The following is a 24,991-nucleotide window of genomic DNA, read 5'->3' on the forward strand; positions in this document are numbered from 1 at the left end:
GTGCAACAGTGCAAAAGGACTAGAAACTTTTAAATCATCAGATCATTTCTAAAATCCTGTTACCCTAATTTCTTATTTCAAAAACTTTTAAATTCTTTAAAAGCAACTGAAGCAAACGAAGAAAACAAAAGGTAAAACATAAAAATGGCATATCACAATTGCTTTCCCCAGAAGAGCTGCATAAATCAACCAACTGACAGTCCTGTCAAGTAAACTGCAACAGCTAAAGGGAAAAGTTTGCTGCTTTAAGAAAACTGCACATCTGCAGGCGTTGGGGTAAGCTCCAGGTGCTGCTGCAGAGACTCCTGCCTAAAGACTGACTTCTTTCCCGGCGTTTCAGCCTCCCCCTTCCGCTGACTGCACTGCACTGCGCAAACCGTTCACAGACAACCACTTCAAACGTATGTGCCGTTGAAAAGGTGCCTCAGAAACCCGCATTCTCCAAGGTGCAAGCACCCAAACAATGGGTTTTTACTTTTCATTCTAGATTATACTGTAGATGGATGAGCTAGACTAAAAGACATTAGTAGGTGATGTCAAAGCAACCAGGGGGGCGAAGAAGCAAAAAGACAGGTACCAGTGGGGCCTCCCCCTCCTCCAGGCATCTCTCCACACGGAATATTATTAAATGTTAAAGCCAGTCCTGCGCGTAAGTTAGAACTGTCAGACGAGATGGGCAGATGTAGGAGTACAGGGTGGGGCGGTTCCTGCGACGAGCTCTTAGCTGCACAGGCTCCATCTGATATATCAGCTCCTGCATCTGAGAAGCTGATGAGAGATGGTGGAAGCTCAGAGGAAAACCCTGCGAGCGTCGGGGGGAGAAGGAGGCCTTAACGTTCGGATCAGATTAACCAGTGCCCCACGGCGGCCCCGGCGCCCCGGCACCTCCTCTGATCCGCAGCACCCCAACAGCCGCAGGGAGTGGGGGGCTGAAGGGCCGGGGCGCTCCGAGGCCGGGGATTGGTGTCTCCCGCAGGGCCGGGCGAAGATGGGGAAGCCAGCGGCTTTACCTGCGAAAGAACAGGTCCAGCGGTACAGCTCCACGGTGTCGTTGAGCGCCGTGGACACCACGTTCAGGACACTGCCTGGCTCCGCGTCCAGGAGCCCCATCGCGGCGCTAAGCGGGCGCTGGCGGCGGCGGGAGGAGAGAGCGGAGACCCCGCGGGAGGGTTGACCTCGGAGGCAGCGGCCGAGGTAGTGAGCGGCAGCAGGCGACCCCTCTAACGGCGGCGCCCAGCGGCGTCTTCTCCTCCTCCTCGGAGCGCCGCGGCAGCGGGGACGCGGCGGCGGCGGCGGCGGCGGTGGCAAAGGTACCGTCAAGACTCCCAGGAGGAGGAGGAGGAGGAGATCCTGCCGTGAGCGCCGGGCACTGCACCAGCCTGCCTGCCGGCGCCGCAGCTCCAATCTCCTCGGCCCGCGTCACGTGGGTGCGCGCTGGGCGGAGGGGCCGGCGCGCCCCTCCTCCCGCCCGCGCACGGGGACTCTTGCGCAGGGATGCTGCGGTCGGGGGGTGGGGGGCGGCCGGAGCTAGGTCCGCGCAGGCGCGTGCCGCCCGCACCCCTCCCTCCTACCCCCTGCCCTGGTGGCGCCGGAGCGACACCTGGCCCTCTCCTTGTCGCCTCCCGCCGCGAGTCTCCCAGGCTCCTTCCCCGCCTCCGTCCCCAGCATCAGGCCTTTGCGGAGGAGTACGTCGTCTTCTTACTGGTGACCTCGCGTCCGCCCGGGATACGTCTTAGGAAACAGGACAAGGAAGAATGGGCATCTTGAGGAGCAGGATGAGGTGGGCGAGGTGCTTTGGTCCTTACCTGGCACTCACTTCGATTTCCCTTGTGTTCTGATCCTGCACCCCCACCAGCACATGCTTGTCACCGTGACAAAGGAAATGCACAAGTTATCCCTCTAAAAAAGTGAAGGGATGTTTGTCTTCCATGCTACAGTGATGGAGAATGGACTTTGGGGTTTAGGATGCTCATTAACAAATGATTGAATGAGTGCGTGCATGTGTTCTGTAGAGCCTTTTAATATACATGGATAACCAAAGCAAGGTAATTGTGTTAAATGAGGCCTTGAGGAGTTCAGAGAAGAGAGAGGACGGAAAGGGGCCTTACAGTTCAAGAAGTCCGCTTGGACCTGAAGGAGTTAAGGTGAATCTTAAAAGATAATTGCTCAGGAAACAAGGGGCAATCTAGGTGAGAGAGGAAAAAGTAATTTTTTAATTTAAAAAATTGTTTAGACAAGAAGGCGGGAGGCAATAAGAAAATCTGCCCCTGAAAAGTGAACCTTTGAAAAGTAGCAAAAATATACTACCTAGAATTCATAATTTGATAGTTTTGCATCAGACTAGACCTTTGAGAACAATCCAATAACCTTTTCACCTACTTTTTACTTAAACGTATCAGCTACTTTCTGTTTAACCTTTTCTCCAATTGTTGGTTTAGGATGCCACATTTAAAGGCCTCTGAGTCAACTGTGTGATTATTTCTGCCCTTTGACACTGTTAAAATGATGTGAATGCTATCCTTCATCATATTTATTTAATTATTTTTCAGTAGACCTGGTCATATATTCTTTGACTATAATTTATATTGGAAGTATCCTAGAGGATAAGAATTATTTTTGGTTCCTTGTTGAGGACTTAAGCCAGTGCTATAAATAATAATTAGTAAGTATAATGATGACAAAATTATAATTTATACTTCTGTCAGAGCATAATAAAGACTATTATAAGTGGCAGGAGCTTTAGGGAGAGAAGAAGGTAATTAAAAATAACTGATTTATTGTATCACTTAAGGAACCAAAGTCTCCAGGAAATGCTCCATTCTTGAAATTAACCAAATAAAATGTAATTTATCGAATATATTTTCCAGGTTAAAGTTTTTTGGATTGAAATTATGGTCTCTGAAGTCTCAACCCCAAGTTGTGTATCAGACAGATTCTAGTAGCTACAGAAAAAAAATCTAGTGAAGTCTCTACATTTGGCTAGTGGATAAAAATCAATGTTCTATTCATGTACTTTGATGATTAGCAAAGTTCAGATCAGTTTGAACTTCACCTAGAAAATTGATTACTACTTTTATATTGTAAAATCCTAGATGCTTTTTACGGGGAACAGACCCCTACCCTCACCCCCATTCACACACACAAAACCTCAACATCTTGTTTAACACAATGTGAAATTGTTGAAACTGCTTCAGCTGTTTCCCCAGTCTCTCTCTTGCAGTGGAGGCCAATTTAAGTCCCTCTATTCACTAGGGGGCGCCTGTCTCATATAAGAAAACCCTAGACAAGTGATGACAAATCTAAGTCAGGAGTGACGCTTACACTTCCTCCATGCTCCACCTGGAAAATAATCTGTTTATTTGCACTTTTGAGCTGTCCAAACATACGCCCGGAACCAGAGCCCTAGAACTTACCTGCTCTGAAGTCCTCTTACCCAACATGGAGACTAACAATCCAACACTCAGTTCACAAGTGGTTTACAAGTACCAGTGACTAACCAGCACCAAAGGCCACCTGGTGTGTTTGTGCAACGGGAAGGAGACTTGCATGGCCACTCACTTGCGGTGACAGCCATTTAACCAAGATCTTGGTGGCATCATGACGACAACATCAAACACGAGTATCCATAGTATCTGCAAAATTTTGAGAACAGAGAATTCATTGGTGTGGACTGAATCCAAATAAGGTACAGTTATCTACAAAAACTAACAGAGAGGATATGATTATAATAAAAAAAGATTTTCTATAAAAGAGCAAAATATATTTAAATGTCTTACAGCTTATACAGAGTTAACAACATGAATCAAGCTATCCATTTTTTTCTTCTTAGCATTTCCCTCTTTCCATGTTGCAATAGTGTCAGCAACCTGTGCTTTCAAAGAACAGTGAACCTGGGAGCCTCTTGAATCAGGAGTGGAAGGAAGTAGTCTGATAAAGCAGAACTGTAGAAAGACCCTCAGTCTCACAGAAGTAAATTTTGATAAATGGATAATATAGACAATGGAGAAAATTTCAATGATACTAATTACTGTCTGTTAGTTCCAGTCTTTTGTTCTATTCTGCTCACCACTCCTCCCCAACTCCACAAGGATGAAAAACATGTAGTACCCATGACATAATAGACGTTCTTAACTAGTTTGGAATTACAGTGTTTGCCGTAAGGCATCTTTCATTTTAGAATTTTTAAGATGTTTACTTTTTTGCTACCTTGTATACAATTATTTTTATCTTATTAAATGGACATATATTCTCCTGATAATGCATGAGAGTTGAAAAAGTGGCAATGCAATGAAGTGAAAATCCCCCCATAATCTCATCTCTCATTCTTAATAGAGATTATTTGTCCAGATTTTTACTTGCTTATATAAGCTCTTTTTTCTTTATACAAAGGGTTGTTTATTATAATGCTGTTCCATAATCTTATTTTTAAAGACTTAATGATACATCAGAAGTGCTTAATATTTCATCATATGGATATGCCATAATTTATTTAACCAGTACAATATATATGAGCATTTAGGTGGTTTCCAGTGTGAGCTATAATATCAATTTGGCTATTAGTAGCCCTCTATACACAATTTTGTGAACTTGTCTAATTATTTCTTAGCATAAATTTCTACAAGGGGAATTTCTGGGTCAGGGAGTTTTAAAAATGTTGATACGTGATGCCTGATTATCCTCCAAAAATGTTGTATCAATTCACAATTCCACCAAAATCTATGAAAGTGTGCTCATTTCCCCACACTCTGTTCTCCTTACTGAATTTAATTATGCTTTGCAATCATTACCAATCTGATAGGCAAATACTGATATTTCATTGTTACTTAACAGTTCATCATGTTTATTGGCGTTTTAGTTTCTTTCTTTTGAGAATTGACTATTTGCATTCTGTGCACATTTTCTATTGTCTGTATTTTTATAGATTTAAAAGAGATCTTATGTAATAAGATTATAAACAGCTTGCTGTATATGTTGCAAATATATTTTCCCAGTTTATTTGTCTTATACTGGATTTATTACAGTAATTTTTAACAGGGCATATTGGAAGCTCAGGATAAGTTAGTTCCACCAGAATTATGCATCAGAATGCCTCATGGTCTTTCAAATTGTATAACCCTGAGCAGTTCTGATCCACACTTCCAGGAACAGATGCTCCTCCCTTCCCAAGAATCTCACCCACAAATATCTTGCATTGTATATTCATTATTCGGGGGTCACCCAGTAGGTACATCTGTACACCCAGTCTCTAGTCTTTTTGTTTTATAGGTCAACGCCGTTGCTCCAATCTCTCTTCACATAGCCATACTTCAAGGCTGTGTAACCACATTTCAGGTCTTTCATTCAAGGTCATAGTGATAACAGTCCCAAACTGTGGCATCTCTGCCAGTTCCTCCTGGCTTGGTTACACCGAAGAAAGCTCTGTCACTCTCAACTGAATATTGTCTGGGTTTCCAGTTACTTAATTTACTATATCCTATAACATCTCCATCTTGACCAGTGATGTCAACCTTGACCAAGAAATCTGATAATAAATGGAAAGTGTTAAGGAGAATGCCTCTTCACCCTGCTGTTGTCATGACTAAAGATCAGTCTGGTTTCACCGGAGGAGAAGACAAAAGGGGCCTCTGCGAGGAAATTAATTCACTGTGATAAAGGAAATAAACTGGCTGTATTTCTAGGACTTAGTATAAAAACCCAACTCTTGGGTTCCAGGCCAGCATTCTGAGCATTAACTGATTCCAGAAGCCATTCTTCAGCAGCCATCCTGATACTTTGAGACTGCCTTAAGGAAAATGGCTATAAGTCAATGAATTTAAAAAAATTTGCTAGTAATGACTGTATTGTTTTGGGCCCAGCAGCTCTGCAGTGGGACTCACGCAAAATGAATGACCACACAAAAGTGAAAGACCTCCCTCAGACCTTGGAGAAACAGCCTTGACCCTGAAGAATCTGTATACAAAACTAAAAGACAAATAACAACTGAGGGAAAATATTGGCTCTTCTAGCATCACTTATATATCTCGTCCCTCTTTCTCATTCTTTTTCACCAGCTCCTCTTCTTTCTGACCTTTGAATGTTAGAATTATTTCTGATTGCATTATAGTCTTCTTTTTTTCTTATATTATACTTCCTATCTAAATTATTTGATCTGTTCTCATGGCATTGATTGCCATCTGTTTATAACTCCCAATTGTGTATCTCTGGCTTAAGTCCTTCTTTCAAGCTCATATATTTCACAGCTTATGTGATATTTTTCTTTGATGTACCTCAGGCATCTGAATCTCAGCGTGTGAAAACCTGTTTCCCTCCGCCTAATCTGTTCTTCCTTCGTATTCTCTATTTCCACACATAAAAGTTATCACTGACACTTTGTTCTCCCTTACCACTCACAGGCAATCCGTGATCAACTTCTATCAATTCCACATGCAGAATATATCTTGACTCCTTCCACTTGCCTCAGCTCTATAGCATACACTGGAACCTAAGCCCCCATCATCTCCTCTTCACTGTAGTCAGCTAAGTCACCTCTGAACTGGTCTCCAGACGTTCATTTCTTGCCTTCCACTGTTTATTCTCACATAGCAGTTTGAGTATTCTTTTTAAATTGCCCATCAGATAATAACATTTCTTAGCTTAAAACCTCTTGATGCTTCCACTGCTCTCAGGATGCTGCAAAGCCTCCACATATGCCCCTGTCCAACATGCCTCTGCCACTTCTGCCTTCCCTCTCGAGTGAAGCTGTTCTGCACTTCTTTCATTTTCTCCAACGAGCCAAGCTCTTCCCTGCCTCAGGGCTTTTGCACATGACTTTCCCCTTTTTCTCGAATGCTCCTCCACAACTTCCTATTAGCACTAACTCCCGCCTTACCATTAATATATCACTTCCATGGAGAAGCTCTTCCTGATCCCATAACTAGGTTAGATCCCTATTTTATGCACCTCCATGGTATCTTGTACTTTTCAAGCATACTATTTGTATCCTTTAGCATTATATCTGGATATATATTACAGAAAAACTCCAAATAGGAGTCCCTGAAACATGATAGAAGGGTTTTTCTTTTTCTGACTTAAAAAGGTGAAAAGGTAGGCAGACCAAAGCTAGAAGAGAGAAAAGGGTCAGTAAAAGGTAAGCACCTTATAACAGCTTCAAAATACATGAAGCCATTTTTTTAAAGACTAAGGAAAAAACTTGACAAATTCAAAAGCATTGTTAGAGAATTTAATACCCTTCTCTTATAATTGGTAGAATAAATGAACAAAAAATAAGCAAAAATATAGATTTGTATCACAGTGTAAACCACTCGACCTGGTTGAGGTTTAAGGGATACTATATCCAATGACTGCCGAATAAACATTCTTTTTAGTGCACACGGAACATCCACAAAGATCTATGATTTTCTGGGCCATCAAATAATTCTCAATAAATTTCAAAGAGTTGAAATAATATACTCTATATTTTCTGACCACAAGGGAATTAAATGAGAAATCAATAACAGTAAAATACCTATTAAATTGCTAACTACTTGTATATTAAGCAACATGATGTTACATAACTCATAGGTTAAAAAAGAATTCAAGTTAGAAATGAGAAAATATCCCAAACTGAGTAATAATTAAAACACAACATACTAAAATGTGTGGGATTCAGCTAAAGTAGCCTTTAGAGAAATAAATAATTTTAAATACTTTTATTAGACAAGAAGAAAGATTTACAATCAGTATTCTAAGCTTCTACCTTAGAGAGATGGGGGAAATAAGTAAATTGGAATATAAGTAAGTAGAAGAAATAATAAAGAGCAGAAATAAAAGGAAACAGAAAATAGCCAATTGAGGAAATTAGCAATCAGCACAGCCAACAGTAGATTCTTTGAAAAGATTAAGAAAATTGATAAACTGTATGCCAGGCTAAACAAAAAAAATAGAGATGAAAGTTATTATTATAGAACCTACAGGCACTAAAAGGATAATAAGATAATATTATGAACTTTATGCTATAAGATTTAATAAATTGGATAAAAGGACTAGTTCCTTGAAAAGTGGAATTTATCAAAACTGAAACAAGAAGAAATGTAAAATCTGAATAGCCCTGGAACTATGAAAGAAATTATGTTTATAATTTTAAAATGTCCCAACAAAAAGCTCCAAGCCTAGATACTATCATTGCCCTCTATGAAACATTTAAGGAAGAACTAATACTGATCTTACACAGATTTCTTCAGAATATAGAAGAGACAGTAACTCCTCTTAACTCATTTTATAATGTCAGCATAACTTTGATAGCAAAATCTAACAAGGACTTGTCAAGAAATGTAAATTATAGTCTAACATTCCTCATGAACATTGATGTAAAAATCCATTTAAAATTTATCAAGTTCAGCAAAATATAAAGAAAATAATACATCTTTAACGTGTATGCATCTAATAAGAGAATGTCAAAATACATGAGGCAAAAACTAATATAGCTGCAAGGAGAAATTGAAAACTCCATTATTATAGCTGGTGACTTCAGCATCTATTTTTCGGTAGTTGATAAGTCAAGCAGGCAGAAAATCAGTAGGGATATAGTTGACCTAAACAACACTATCAGGCAGCCTGATCTAAGTGACATAAAATACTCCACCCAACAACAACAGAATACACCTTTTTCTCAAGCATGTGTGGAACATTCACCAAGATAGACTATACTCACACAAAGTATGTCCTCTGACCAAAGTACAATTAAACTAGAAATCAATAACAGAAAGATAACTGGACAAACCTCAAAATATTTGGAGATTAAACAACATGTTTCTAAATAACAGATGGGCCAAAGAAGAAATCTCAAGAGAAATTTAAAAATATATACATATATATTTTTGGATGAGGAAGATTGGCCCTGAGCCGACATCTGTTGCCAATCTTCCTCTTTTTGCTTGAGGAAGATTGTCCCCAAGCTAACATCCCTACGAATCTTCCTCCAATTTGTCTGTGGGATGCTGCCTCAGCATGTGCCAGTCTTCCTCCATTCTGTATGTGGGATACTGCCTCAACATGTGCCAGGCTTCCTCCATTCTGAATGTGGGAGGCTGCGCCAGTGTAGCTTGATGGGTGGTGTGTAGGTCCATGCCTGGGATCCCAACCTGCAAACCCTGGGCTGTCCAAGCGGAGTGCACAAACTTAACCACTACGCCACCGGGCTGGCCCCTTAAAAATATTTTTAACTAAATGAAGATGAAAGTATAACGTTAAAATCTATAGGATGAAGCTAAAGCAGTGCTTAGAGAGGTTTTTTTAATAGCATTGAATGACTATATTAGGAAAAAAGATCTAAAATCATTAAGCTTCCACCTTAGGAAACTAGAGAAAGAAGAGTGATGTAAGTCTAAAGCAAGCAGAAAAAAAGAAATAAAACTTAGAGTGAAATCAGTGAAATTACAAATGAGAACAACAGATAAAATCAACAAAACCAAAAGCCACATCTTTGAAAATATCAATAAATTTGACAAACCTCTAGTCAGGCTAAGAAAAAAAGAAGACACAAATTTTTAACATCAGAAGTGAAAGATTGGTCATCACTACTAGTCTCAGCAATGTTAAAAGGATGATGAATGAATACTCTGAACAAATCTGTGCCCCCAAATTTAGTAGCTTAGGTGAAATGGACCAATTTCTTGAAAGACATAAGCTACCAAAATTCATACAAGAAGAAATAGAAAATCTGAATAGAACTGTATCTACTAAAGAAATTGAATCAATAATTCATAACCTTCCAAAAAAGAAAGCACCCAGTCTCAGATGATTTCCCTGGTAAATTCTACCAAACCTGTAAGGAGGAAATGATATCGATTCTCTACGATCGCTTCCAGAAAATGGAACCAGAGGGAACTTTCTAACTCATTCTATGAAGCCACCATGACCCCAATACCAAAACCAGACAAAGATATTACAATAAAAGAAAACTACAGACCAAAATCTCTCATAAACATAGATGTAAAAATCCTCAATAAAATATTGCCGAATTGAGTCCAATAGTTTATAAAAATAATTAGACACCAAGATCAATTGGGATTTATTCCAGTTATGCAAGGCTGGTTCAACATCCAAAAATCAGTGTAATCCATCATATCAACAGGCTACAGAAGAAAAGTTGTATTGATTTTATTGTGATACAAAAAGACATTTGACAAAACCCATCATTCATTCATTATAAAAACTCTCAGCAAACAAGGAATAAAGGGAATTTTCTCAACCTGATGAAGAATTTCTACAAACAACTTACAGCCAACATCATACTTAAGGGTGAGAAACTAGAGATTTTCTCCCTAAAATGGTGAACAAGCAAGAATATCTTTTCTCACTACTCCTATTCAGTATCATACTAGAAGTCCTAGCCAGTGCAATCAGACAAGAAAAGGAAATAAATGTAGGCAGATTGGAAAAGAAGAAATAAAACTGTCTTTATTCACAGATGGCATGATTATCTATGTGGGAAATCCCAAGGAACAATAACAACAAAAACTCTTTAAACCAATAAACAAAGGTAGGAAGTTCATAGGATACAAGGATAATATACAAAAGTTAGTTGCTTTACTAGTAATAAACAATTGGAATTTAAAATTTAAAAAACAATATCATTTACAATGGCATCTAAGAAAATAGAATACTTAGGTATTAATCTTAGGTATATATCTAAATTATATACAAGATCTATTTATGGAAACTACAAAGCCCTAATGAAGTAAATTTAAAAAGATGTAAATAAATGGAGAGAGATAATATTCTATGTTCATTGATTGGAAGACTAAACATTGTTAAGATGTCAGTTCTTTCCAACCTGATCTACATATTCAATGAAACATCAACCAAAATCCCAGAAAGCTGTTTTGTAAATATTGGTAAAACTGATGCTAAAGTTTTTTATGAAATTGAAAAGACCTAGAATGACTAACACAATACTTAAGAAGAACAAAATTGGAGAACTTAAAACTACCTGATTTCAAGACTTACTCTAAAGCTACAGTAATCAAGACAGTGGGGTATTGAGGAAAGAATGGACGCATAGAACAATGGAAATAATATAGAGCCCAGAAATAGATCTACACATATATGGTCAACTGATCTTTGACAAAGGAATGAAGGCAATTCAATGGGAAAAAGATTGTCTTTCTTTTCTGGAGTGAGGAAGATTGGCCCTGAGCTAACATCTGTGCCCATCTTCTTCTATTTTGTATGTCGGTCACCACCACTGCATGGCTTGATGAGTGGTGTATATCTGCACTTGGGATTCAAACCCATGAACCCAGGCTGCTGAAGCAGAGTGTGCCGAACTTAACCACTATGCCACTGGGCCAGTCCCAAGATAGTCTTTTAACAAATGGTGTTGGAGAAATTGTATGTCCCTATACAACACAAAGCCAAATTAAAAATCTGAGACAGAGACCACATATCTTTCACCAAAATTAGCATAAATTGGATCATAGACCTAAGGTAAAATGCAAAATAATAAAATTTCTAGATAAAAACATAGGTTAAAATCTGGGTGACCTTAGTTTTGGAGATGAGTTTTTAGATACAACACAAAAGGCACAATCCATGAAAGAAAAAAATTAAGTCATTAAAATAAAAATCTTCTATGAAAAACTGTTTAGAGGATGAAAAAACAAGCCACAGACTTGGAGAAAATATTTGCAAAAGTCTTATCTGATAAGGACTTGTATCCAAACTATATAAGGAGCTCTTAAAACTCAACAGTAATGAGAGAAACAGCTCCATTTAAAAATAAATGGAAGATCTGGACACTCATCAAAGAAAGTATATAGATGGCAAATAAATATGTGAGATGCTCAATGTCATTTGTCATTAAAGAACTGCAAATTAAAACTACATTGAGATACCACTACCTGCCTATTAGAATGGCTAAATTCCAAGAAAACTGACAATGCCAATTGCTAGTGAGGTTATAGAGCAACAGGACATCTTATTCATTGACAGCAGGAATGCAAGATTATGCAGCCACTTTGGAAGAACGTTTAGCAGCTTCTTAGAATGCTAAACATAGCCTTACCATACAATCCAGAAATTGTGTTCCTGGGTACTTACCCAACTGATTTGAAAACTGATATCCACGTAAAACCTGCACATGTTTATAGCGCCTTTATTCATAATCACCAAAAACTGAAAGCAACCAAGCTACTCTTCAATAGGTCAAAGGATAAACAAATTGTAGTACATCCATACAATGGAATATTATTCAGCAACAAAAGGAAAGAAGCTGTGAAGCCATGAAAGACATGGATGAAACTTAAATGTACATTGCTAAGTGAAAGAACCCCGTCCAGAAAGGCTGCATTCTATATGATTCCAATTATTTGATATTTCTGAAAAAGCAAAACTATAGAGACACTAAAAAGATCTGTGGTTTCCAGAGACTCAGGGAGATGGGAGGAGGTTGAATATGCCTAGTACGGTGGTGAAATTATTCTGTGTGATACCATAATGGTAGATAAATAACACTATGCGTTTCTCACAACCCGTAGAACTTTACAGCAAAGAGTGAACCTTAACATATGAAATTTTTTTTTAATCATTTAGAAAGTTGGGTAATCCCAGGGTGGAACACAGACTGTGACAAAAGACTCTAATTCTATTATAAAATGTATGGAACAATCTCACTGAGGAGGATCAGGGTGCTACCCCATTATTTTTTGAAAATCAAATCAAGAATGATTTCCCCACCCCATTGCTGCCTTCCGTAACTTTTTTTTTTTTTTGAATAATTGACATCAGTTAATTTCATATCTGGGGCCAACAGGTATTCTTTGGAGAAAAGTTTCTTCACAAATTGGAAAATGCTGTCCTGGCCAGAGCATGGTATATAGAATTAAATTGCAGGCATTTGGCAGTGAATAGGATATAAAGGATGATAAAATTCTCCCAAGATATAAAATCGAAATAGAAAGTGAAAAAAATGTTATGTCCTCATGCCCAGCTAAGAAAATCATTTTACGGAGAAACTAAATCAAGTCTGTGTATAATAAGATCTATCTGGTAGAGCTAATTTAACTGATGAACAAACTCACAAATTTTAATTGCCAAAGACAAATTAGATTCAGCAACATTTCTTGTATTATTAGTAAGGTTTTGGTCCAGAATAGTACAAAAGATTTCCAAATAAAAGATGATACGTGAATCACTGTTGAGCACAAAACTGTGAAATAACTGGTCTCATGGTAAATTTCTGGTGGTATGCATTTATTCTTTTTTGATCTTGATAAATAAGTGTAAGACTAAAGGAAAGCAACATATTTTCAGCATATTTTATTAGATCCTAACTAGTAGCTTGCTTGTTTTACTGCTAAGATTTTCCTTTGGCATTTTGTCTGCAACAGATCATAGATTTTAAGAAGAGCAGCTAGGAAGATAGTGGGTTACAAGGCAAAGCATCCTGGACCAGGAATCAAGAGGCCTCAGTCCAGCTCTGATCCTCAGGTATGTAGACATGGGCAAGTCACTAGTCTCTTTATGCCTCAATCTCCTCATCTGATAAATGGAGAGAATGCATTCTCTATCTGCTTTTTATAATGGTTATGTGGGTCAAATGAGATAATGAATATTAAAGTATATTTCAAGCAAGGCATTTTTACCTCTGATATCGTTAACTGCCAATAAACTTGCTTAAAAGAGAGTAAGTTATTTTTATTGGAAATTGAAAAGATGTTTTAAGAGATATTGTGATCTCTCTCTCTTCAGTCATAATTGAATTAAGTGACCATATATAATGTTCTAAGATTTAGTTTGTATGTACAAAAAGGGAGTAACCATTGATAACTATTTCTTTCCTTGGGGAAAAATTCTATTATTCTAGTTTCTGTAGTATATTCCCATGTAGAAAAACCTCCCCCAACACCAAGACAACTTAACAGGATTGTACAGATTAAGCCACCGCAAATGTAATTTAGATAACTTAGAATTGTTCATTGTTTTCATTGTTCTTTAAAAGAATAACATGAACTCTATTCTCTCATCTCTGATTAGATATTCCATTAACATTATTTTCTCTGTCATAGAGATATACTGGGAAAGGAAAATATAAATTTTCTTTAGAAATTTTGTCTATTCCCTCACAAAAAATACTTCTCTCTCTTCTCCCTATATCGTGTTTCCCATTCAGTCATTTCACAGCAGGTGAGAGAAACATGCAATTCTTCCAATAAATGGTCTTAAAAGGAGAGCCCAAGAGATGCTGCACAGCAATTTTCGGCTTCCCAGAAGCAGCAGACGTGCATAAGAGTCCTCAAAAGGAGCCTTGATCTGCACCAGCGCTGAGGAGGACAACATGAACCTATGCTTACATTTTGGGGGAAATAACTGGGAAGGAGAAGAGAGAAGGCCTTAGAGAAGGAGTTATCCCTACACAGTAATAAGAGTTAGTTATCATATTCATCTTTGTATCTGTGGTACTAAGAGCAGTGCCTGGATGACTAGATAGTCAATATAGATGGCAAATGTTGAGTGAGTGGATGGATGGATAAGTAGATATGATAGATATATCTAGAAAATAGAGACTAAAGCAATGTATCACAATCTCTTTCAGGCCTGTTAACTTGACAAGATTGCCGGTGGTGACGGGAATAGTGACCGGCTCTACACACACGCACGCCAGGCATCTTAGCTCGTCTAATCACCAGTGCCACCCTCCACTCTCCTGGCAACCATTTGCCAAAAATAAATAAGCCCATAGCACTATGAAGATTGAGCTTTACTAATTTACTAGCTAGGAAAAAGTAGGTTATAGTTTCTGGTGAATATTTATAAAAATCTCTATTCACTATAACTGATACTTAAGGATTTTATTCAAAATTGTGTAGCAGTACAGAAGTAAATGAGCAGACATTTCATCTGAGTAGAAAAGTGGGGGCTAAAGAGTAAAGCTGAATAATAACAGAGTCAGAAAGAATAAGAAGGCAAAAAATAAAACATTGTGACTACAAAACAACTAAAACCAAGCGATGATTGCTTGAAATGTGTGAATATGCCCTGACTGGCTGTGAGTGACACAGCATCTGTCCTCCTTGATATCACGGAGCACAAATCCTGTAAAACTCCATGTGACTAGTAAGGAAAGCAGAAGCTAACACTACCTTACCCGGTATTTGGGTATTTCCAACTTACTGCTTCCTATTCCACAGGCTTTAAATAATTATACAATGAGAAGATGTAAGTAGAAGTAGCTGGCATCCTACAACTCCTATAAAAGTAATGTAAATGAGTGACATCTGTGTATCTTTTGACACAAATGCTCACCAATAAATGCAGAAGAAGGGATAAGAGTAAAAAGCCAAGATTTTCCAACCACCATAGTAATTGATTCTGGCTAGAATTATCAATGGATGCTAAAATGATTGGTTGAAGGATTGTTAAGGAACAAGATATTCACACAATCTGAAACATCATTCCAGGGATCATATTACTTACAAAGGGAAAAGGAAGTTTGAGAATGGAAAACTGGCAGACAGTACCTTAACCAAATGATCAAGTTAACATGACCAGTAATGGGACATACTGATACCACATGCCTCCTGCAGCGAGGCACTGAGAGGATACCAGGCCTGCAATCCTGCGTGGCACCACGGCTCCGAAAGGGCAGCAGAAAGCTGCTACACAGAGCTGCTTCATGAGGCTTTCAGGGAAACCATTAGGTTGAGTCAAAAAATGGAATGCTGGTGAGAGTTTTGGTAGTAAGTTTCAGCAAAACTTATTGACAGCAGGAATTTTGCGGAGACTGTGTGTCCTCTCAGGAAACTGGCGTTCATATGGAAATAGTTCTCAGCTGCTTGAGGAGCAGCAGTATAACAAATCTGCAAGGGTCTCCATGGCCAATTCAAACCTCTCTGCTCTCGTGAAGGCCAGGGTCAGCGCCCTTCTCCAAGTACTCGTCCTGCATCTCTACCACCAGGAGCTTACTGATGATGTCCTTCCCAGCGCCTTTGAACAAGACAACTTTTAGCCAAGAAAGATTTCCTAGGCCAGTGCTTCACACACTTTCATGTGCACACAAGCCCCTGGGAATCTTGTTAAATTGCAGACTTCAATTCAGTGTGTCTGGCATGGAGCCTAAGATTTTGCATTTCTAACAAGTTCCCAGGTAAGGCTGATGTTGGTCTGCAGACCACACTTTTGAGTAGCACGGTCCTATCCATCCCATTTCTGCCTCCACAAAGTGATTACTAGTAATCATAAAATAGGCCTGATTTAGCCAACTTTATCAATTGGCACTGAATTAAAATTATTCTGGCTAAAAGACTTGCATTCAAGTTTTCTTGCATAACATTTTAACTGTATAACTACATTAAACTGATTTTATGCCTATCACTAATGAATATGTATATGATTTTGTAACAGTCTGCTGTATGGCTGATCTTTTTTCCAAATTAGGTCGAGGATTTCATTTTGAAAATAGCAGATGGTGGAAAACAACATTCTAAACTCTTTTAAGACCTCTCTGGACCACTTAGCATGGAGCCAAAATTTGGCTTGCTATGCTAAAACATTAATTTTAGCATTTACTTTTATTTTGAGCCACAGTTTCCAAACTGATAGCTCTGGGCCCAATTCAGTCTGTAGATATGTTTTGTGTGACCTATGCAACTTGTTTTTTTTAATTTTTAATAGCATCTTAAAATTAGGAACTCGTCCATAAAAATAGTTTAAAATATTAACCCTCTCCTGATCCTTTGACATGGTTAACTTTTGTGACTAAAGAAAAAATTTAAAAGTACTAATAAAACATTTGGCTCGCTATATAATTGTTATGATAATATTGTTAAATTAATTGATTACATTCAATGAAATACAGAAGCAGAGTAATGTAAGAAAAGAAAAAGCAATGCTTTTTAAAAAAATCCATGAATTCAATGAAACATGAAGTAATATTGATAATAAATGGAATTAATATATTAAATGCAAATACTAAATATATAAAATAAGATCCATGCATTGAGGTTGATATCTTTAATTGACAAAATATGCTCCCATTTTAATAGTTATTTAAGATAATTATATATTGAATTTTCAATGATCTTGTGGTAGATTGTCACATTAATGCCCCATGAATTGTTCCTCCCAGTATCCATGCAGTTGTGGGTTCCTTTCCAAATTAATTCTGGATTTGCCCACGTATCAGCTTTGGCCAATGGGACACCAGCAAACATAATACAAACAGATGCTTGATAAGTGTTTGTACATTAGGGCTTTAGAGCACCAAATAGCCCAATTTACTGAAATGCCACAAATATCTCTAACTGCCCACTCAGAATAATAATAATAATCATGAAAAGAATCTGCATCTTTGTATCTAGGTATTTGACCACCCAGGAAAAATCAGGTTAGCAGCACTCAATGGAGCATGTGCGTTCTGAGTCCGACCACGGTCTGCTAACCATATCCATGCACTTGTGCTCTTAGACCTGGCCTTGCCACTCACTGAATTCTTGGAACACTGCTGTGGTCATGTGAAGAAGCCCAGTTAGCTTCCTTGAAGATGAAAGACCACATGGGAGGAGAAGCCAGCCATCTCAGCCTCCCAGCTGAGAGCAGCCCCAAGCCCACGGACTCATGGAATGCAGCTACCTGAGCAAACCCAGAGACCAAAAGATTACTTTCACTTTCTTGTTCTCTTTCTCATTTGTAGGTTAACTGAGTTACTTATATGGGAAAAACCTATAAATTAAAGTATTCTTAATAAACTTATATGGAACAAATCTGGAAATTAAAATATTCATAATAAACTAGAAAACATTGCTGTATTCCATAATCTAAAATATGAACATAATATGCATTGCAATTTTTTGAATTCCCAGAGTATGTGGAGAGTGAGAATGAATAAATGAATAATGTTAAAGCCAAACGTAGTCTATCACATCCAAGATTTAAAAAAAAAAAAGCTAAAAAACTGGTCACTCATGATAAAAGCAATTTTTAAATTGCTGAGTATTTTAATATTTAAAAACTCAGGATAGTGAAAGCTGGAACCTGAAAAGAGATATATAAAGATGGTTATATATATATTTTTTCTAACGTAAGAATAATTATTTCAGATTTTGCTAGATTTAGAGTTTTGATCAAAAGTCTACAAAAAGTAAACAAACAAACAGGATTTACAGTCAACATTGTGGGTAGATAAGACAGATAAATTTTGTAGGCAAGAGATTCCACCATTATTAACTACAGACAACATCTTTCTGCCAGTTGGAACATACCAACCTTGCAAAATGGAATATGCTTTGTTTTTTGTTTTTTAAAAAGCATAGTCTCTTAAAATCTAGAACTGGCTGAGCTTAAATGTTAGAGAAGTTAATTGACTTGCCCAAAATCACAGTGCTGGGAGGTGGCTTAGGTAAGGTGAAAAGTGATTTCTAACTACTAGTCTAATATTCTTTCCATTTACCAGTCCACTACCTTCTTTTATCATGTTCCTGAATATTTTAGAGGTTTATGCTATTTTTACAGGCGTGTGTGCCTTCAGTTTTAGTTGGGAAAAGTGAAGGATAGTGGCTCCCTAGTGTCAGAACGATAAACCCCACTGATTAATTGATTCCTTCATTCAATAACTATTTACTCAGTGGCTTCTGTTATGTTAGGCTCTGTTCTAGGTTCTAGGGCTATAGCAGTGACCAAATTGGACAATAGTTCTCATTGTTGTGGAGGATTTTAGTGAGGGATATGAAGAGCTGCACAGGTAAAGTCTCCAGTACTCCAGGGGTTAGTGAGTGCTGTGGAGGAAGATGCATCAGGGGATGCAGGGGGTGGGGTGGGGGTGCGGTACGTGGTGGTAGAGTTTAAGACATGATGCTCAGAAAAGGCCTTACCAAGAAAGTGACCTTTGAAGAAAGAGTTGCAGGAAATGTGAGAGTCATGAATGCAAAGGCCTTGATTAGCTCTTTCTCCTCAACCTAGAATCACATCTTTCTGTTCCAGTGGTGACTAACACAAGACCTGGGTGGGCAGCTCCACATAGAGAGGTTGCACACTTCCTATAATCTGAGCATTCTGTCTTAACCACCGTAACAAACGGCTACTTGCAGTTCATGTTTTATCATACATATTTTTTAAAAGAAAGACATAAAAGCAATACAATAATACTTTTCCCCCTGGAGCTGTTTATATGTGTGTGTGTGTGGTAAGGGACGTGTATGCAGGGAGGTGAGGGGCTGCTGAGGGAGGTTGGATCAGTCATTATTTGTCACGCATCTGTTAAAAGGTATCTCCCTCTCTTCCATTCCTGCTTTTTTCAAGTTTAATATTGATATTGAAGATAATGCTTCAAGAAGCAAAACATAGGGGAAAATAGAACCAGTGAGTTTCCTCACGCCAAACACTTCAGTAACTCTCAACACTCGGAGAAACTAGTGTGATCCTGGACTCCCAGTCTAGCCCAGTCGCTTCCTATTGTGATGTGCTCCTGGGAAGCCTGGCTGTGTCTACAGCTGCCCTGTCCAGTACCTCCATCATACCAGGGCAAGAGCAGCTCCTCCCCTGGGCCCCAACAAACATATCAACAGAAAAATTTATTAACAAGCACGTTGGATCTCTGTTACCCGTTGTCCGGTGCTCAGTGCTGCACAGTGTGATCCATAACCCCAAAAATCCACTCTTGTTCCTAACCCCATTCAGGCCCTGAGGAGAATCTCAGTTCTCCAAACCTCCTATTCTGTGTCCTTTGAAACAAAAGGCACTTGCACCCAGGAAGGTTTGTGAGTTGTGCCACTGCTGACACTGGAGATGGATACTGCTTCAATGGATATGTGTGGTAGAAGTCCTTGTGGAAGAGACAGACAAATTAATTAGTGCGTCAAGTTCTTCCTCTCAACATCATTCCTGGTAGTGTGTAGCATCCACTTTCTTGCTTCTCTTTGTGTTTCAATCTGTGGGTCCGAAGGCCCTCACCAATCAATGTGGTATTTGCAACAGTTTACACAGCAACTGAGGAATACTCGCTGTCCAATATGCTAGCCGTAGCCACACATGGCTGTTGGGCACATGAAATGTAGCTAGTCCATCTGAGAAGTGCTGTAAGCATAAAGTACACACGGAAGAAGACTTAGTGTGAAACAAAAGAACGCAAAAGCCTTCATCAATTGTTGTTATATTGATTACACGTTGGAATAATATTTTAATATGTTGGATTAAATGAAATATATTACAAAAATTAATTTTAATAATTTTATGTTTACTTTAAACTTTTTCTAATGTAGAAAAACTTTTAATGTAAAAAATTAAAAGTTATGTATGTGGCTTGCACTATATTTCTGTTGGACAGTGCTGATGTAGATATAATATGATCAAGTATGATACTGATGCTCTTTTTTTTTTTAAAGATTGGCACCTGAGCTGACATCTTTTGCCAATCTTCTTTTTTTCTTCTTCTTCTTCTCCCCAAAGCCCCCCAGCACATAGTTGGATATTCCAGTTGTAGGTCCTTCTAGTCCTGCTATGTGGGATGCCACCTCAGCATGGCTTAATGAGCATTGCTAGGTGTGCGCCAGGATCCAAACTGGCAAAACCCTAGGCTGCCAAAGAGTAGTGCACGAACTTAACCGCTCTGCCACGGGGCTGGCCTCTAAATCATTTTGATTGAAATTTTTCATGTGCATTAATTAGAAGTTGTAGTTTGACTTTTAATTTTAATATATCATTTTGAATATTTTAGAGGAAAACTTTTTGAAATAATATATGTAAAATAATTTTATTTTTTATATTTAATTTTTGAAGAAATCATATTCAAATTTTAAATGCTTTGAATATAGTTACAGTTAATTTTTAGTCCTTTAACTCTTTACTTTCAATAGAGCACAACTTATGTAGAAATTTTGATTAAAGCAATGTAAGTGATATTTTTCTAATGAAAGTAAGGAAAATAAATTCATGGTATGAATCAATTTATAAATAATTTATAGGGGTAGGCCCCGTGGCCGAGTGGTTAAGTTCACATGCTTCACTGTGGCGGCCCAGAGTTTCGCTGGTTCAGATCCGGGGAGCAGGCATGGTACGGCTCATCAGGCCACGTTGAGGCGGCGTCCCACATGCCACAACTAGAAGGACCTGCAACTAAGATATACAACTATGTATGGTGGGGATTTGGGGAGATAAAGCAGGAAAAAAAAAAAGGAAGATTGGCAACAGTTGTTGGCTCAGGTGCCAATCTTTAAAATAAATAAATAAATAATTTCTAAATTATATACTTTTATGTTATTGTTCACCTAAACATTGCTGGCCCATCAACAAAAATCTCTAAAATGTAGAATAATAATTAAATTCATGTCTTTTATATTTTGCCAACTACCAGTAACAAACAGCCATAGCTTTAAACATGTACAGAAGGTTCCTGACTTACAATGGTTCGACTTATGATTTTTCAATTTTATGATGGTGAGAAAGTGATAGGCATTTGGTAGAAACCATACTTCAAATTTTTGATTTTGAGTTTTTTCCTGGGTTAGCAGTATGCAGTAGGATACTCTCATGACGCTGGGCAGTCAGCAATCTGCAGCTCCCACTCAGCCAAGTGAGCACAAGGGTAAACAACTGACACACTTAAAACCATCTGTACCCATCCAACCATTCTGGTTTTCACTTTTAGTACATTATTCAACAAGTTACATGAGGTATTCAACACTTTACTATAAAACAGCCTTAGTGTTAGATGATTCTGCCCAACTGTAGGCTAATGTCAGTGTTCTGAGCACGTTTAAGGGAGGCTAGGCTGAGCTGGATGTTCAGTACGTTAGTGTATTAAATGCATTTTCCACTTCTGGTATTTCCATTTTGTAATGAGTTTATTGGGACATAGCCCCATTTTAAGTTGAGGAAGATCTGTAACTCACTTTATTATTAATGGACATACTATTGTTGCAGTAGGAGAAGAGAACATATTTAATTTTATAGTCTGTTAGCCTGACCTATAACATTTATATACTTAGACATATGGTACGTAGGCCTCTATTTGTACTCCTACCCTGGAGCTCACAAGTGCTAGAAGTGGACCTTTTCTGATAGTAAAGGGGATACCCAGAAACTTCCAAGTGAAGCAGAATGTTCTCCATGGAACAGTGTCAGATGTGGAATTTCCATGGCTTCTGGGGATCCTTCAGAGCTGACATTTATATGCCCTCTCAAGGTCTGTGTGACCCAGATAGAGTTTCCAGCCTAATCCATCTGCACATTTACTCCTAGGCCTAGATGAAAAGGGATGGATCTAGGAAATAGGTGAGGAAGAGAATAAACCTGACAATGTCCTTGCATATGTCTCTTCCTACTTCTGCCCTTTTCAAAGTGAATTAAATAGCCTGATTGAAAATTGCTGAGACACATTTAAACTAATCTCAAAATTTGTGCAATATATGCAATATAATAGCTGTGGTGCCAACTTTTGGTAGAAACTGGGTCAAAGGGTGGAGTAGGTGGAAGTGATGCTCTTCACATGGTACACTCAGCCATCTGCGAACTAAGCTATGATTGAGGAGTAAGGCTCTTGGAGAACCCAAAAGCAAGTTCTGAGCTGAGCTGTTTATTAAGTTGATTCACATATTATTTTAACAACATTTGAAAAGGGACAAACACGAAATGCATCAAGCCAGTATGGATAAGTACTGTGAATTATACCTTTCCATGGACAAACTTTACTCAGCTCTGAAAATTAATGACTATTTTTGGTGACAGAAACTGTAGAGCTATGAATGATCATTCCATTGGAAATACGAATGGGCTGGGAAGCAAAAGTCCAGAGTTCTAGTCCTAGTTTTGCTGTTTCCCAGCCATACAACCCAGCGCAAGTCACTAAACTGGTCTAGGCTTCAATCTTCTACCTGCAAAAAGATGAAAAAAATTGTTTTGCCTATCTCATAAACTGATGTGAGGTCAAATGAGACCATGTAAGTGAAAACACTTTGAAAATTATGAAGTTATTTACAAGTATAAAACATCATTTTTGGTTTCACTCTTGATATTTCCTCCAGGAACTTAGGATTGGTTACTATGATTACCATTATCAATACCTAGTGATATGGTTTTATTTGATGTGATTGTATAGTAAGATATATTTCTTTCCCAAATGACTACAATTCAGAATTCTAAATTACCAACTGTTAAATAGCAAAACTTATTAAAGTACTATTCCAGAGAAACTTACTCTTTTTAACCTCATCAGTTTCACTCACTAATGTAAGAGTGCTATATTTTCCCCCTTGAATTCCTATTTATCTTTCCATTTTTAAAAATCTGATTATTTATTTTCTATAAGATACCTATAGTATCAAAATAAACATTACCATTTTACCAATGTCTGCTTTTCTTCTGTCTTTTCTCCTCCCTGCACTCGTCTACAGAGTTGACGGGCAAGGAGCCTCTTAGTTTTTCTCACATAGACTGTTTTTAGAGGAAGGGGACCTGTTGCTCCCTTCTTTCCCCTGAGGCGTCCATGAGTTCCACTCTGACAGAACTAGTCAGGCTGCAGGACACTCCCTGTACAACCGTGCCCTATAAGATAAGCAAAGAGGGAGCCTCTGACAGGTGCTGCAGTCGCTATCCTGGATGGCCATGATGCAAGTGGAACTCGAATCAGATCTGTGTCCACACACGCTTGTGCAAGAGGCTGTGGGTGGGTGACTTTATCCCCAGATGAACATCTTGCTGCATTTGCGTATTCAGGACGAATGAAATCCTTAAGGAGCTTTGAAATAAAAGAGAACAATATGAAAACATTGGGACATTGTTCCCATCACTAAAAGATGCACATTTAATTAAGTAAAAAGGAAGTTTCAGGCCCAAAAATATTAGAATAAAATCAAGTATTAAATTTTTTTCTTAAGCAACTGAAGAAAGGTCTCGAGCTACTTTATGTATTCGGAGAACAAGTTAATTCAGGCCCTCTGATGGGAGACACAATAGAATATAATTTTAAATAGGATAGCTAGATAGATGATTTCATGACCTATAGTTAATCTGGGGAAATTATTTTCGAATTTCAGAATATTGCTTATGATGTTTATTATCATGGCTCTGTGTTACACAGTTAACTATGTTTTAGTGGTTATAAATGTTCTCTAGGAACTAACGTTGATGGCTTTTTTGGGGATTATTCATTCCAAACAGGTGGCCAATCCCTTCGTTTCCTTGCCTCAGAGGCAAGAAATGGCAAGAACCCTGCAGGAGCTGGCTTTTTCCTGGGGGCACTCAGAGGGCTCCACCTTCAGCACAGATACTGTCAGCCTTCCTGATGATTCCAGGGCCCCGAATGTGGACCAAAGCAGCAGACCCCCTGGAAATGTCCGGGAAGTTCAGCAGTAACCAGTGTGAGCAAATGATGAATGACTGGGGCCCTCCAAAGTCTTGGTGATACAAAACACAAGGCACAGCCTTGGACAGGTGGAGCCCCAGTGACACTGAATTTCCCACTAGCCTATAAAAATGGGGCACGGAGTTGGATTCCAAGTGACTTATAGATTATGAGCCAACATGATGGTTCTGGCACTTTTGAATTTGTGACCTAAGATCCTGCTGTTTCTGTGTGATGTTTTTAACATACATATTCACAAACTGAATAGGGTATTAGAGGGAATTAACTGTTAATTCCTGATTTGAACAAGAAGTCATTGCTGTGCTGACGATCTTAGAATAGTTAGGCTCACAGATATATAACAGCAATCTTCACTTTTTTTTCTTGTCCTTTAATTGTGAAAACAGAGTAAGCAACTATAAAAAACAAACTTTATTTAGAAAAAGCACAATTCCATCATCCAAATATAGCAACTATTTTAATGTTGTTTATATCCTTCCAGTCTATTCAAGTAAATACACTTATATATTAACAAGTAACCTTATCCCTAGTTTGAAGAGTATCATGGAGGGATGTCAGCAGAATTGTTGAAAGCCCAAATTCCTTCTTGCCCTTGGCAGAATATCCTGTGGGACGATTGGCTTCTGTATTCCTTTTGTTGACCTTTAAATTGCTGCTGCT

At 38.4% G+C, this 24,991-nt stretch overlaps 1 protein-coding gene and 1 long non-coding RNA gene across 3 annotated transcripts in view; one reads left to right on the plus strand and one right to left on the minus strand.

The window, feature by feature from the left end:
* The window catches only part of ELOVL4 (ELOVL fatty acid elongase 4), a 30,130-nt gene extending 28,446 nt beyond the window's left edge, over positions 1–1,684 (minus strand). The window contains exon 1 of the mRNA XM_014859760.3: positions 1,011–1,684. Within this exon, the coding sequence (XP_014715246.1) occupies positions 1,011–1,110 (100 nt within the window). The 5' untranslated portion in view covers positions 1,111–1,684. The remainder of the gene's footprint in view (positions 1–1,010) is intronic.
* Positions 1,641–23,314, plus strand: LOC123280377 (uncharacterized). Of its 2 annotated transcripts, XR_006519234.2 has the most exons (5): positions 1,641–1,780; positions 13,368–13,467; positions 14,150–14,404; positions 14,573–16,123; positions 17,443–23,314. It is a non-coding gene; the product is annotated as an uncharacterized lncRNA (long non-coding RNA). The 2 variants fall into 2 exon arrangements; XR_006519233.2 differs by having other exon boundaries at positions 14,573–23,314.
* Positions 23,315–24,991: the final 1,677 nt, after the last annotated feature.

Source organism: Equus asinus, chromosome 24 (assembly GCF_041296235.1).
Source record: "Equus asinus isolate D_3611 breed Donkey chromosome 24, EquAss-T2T_v2, whole genome shotgun sequence".
Taxonomy (NCBI): Eukaryota; Metazoa; Chordata; class Mammalia; order Perissodactyla; family Equidae; genus Equus; species Equus asinus.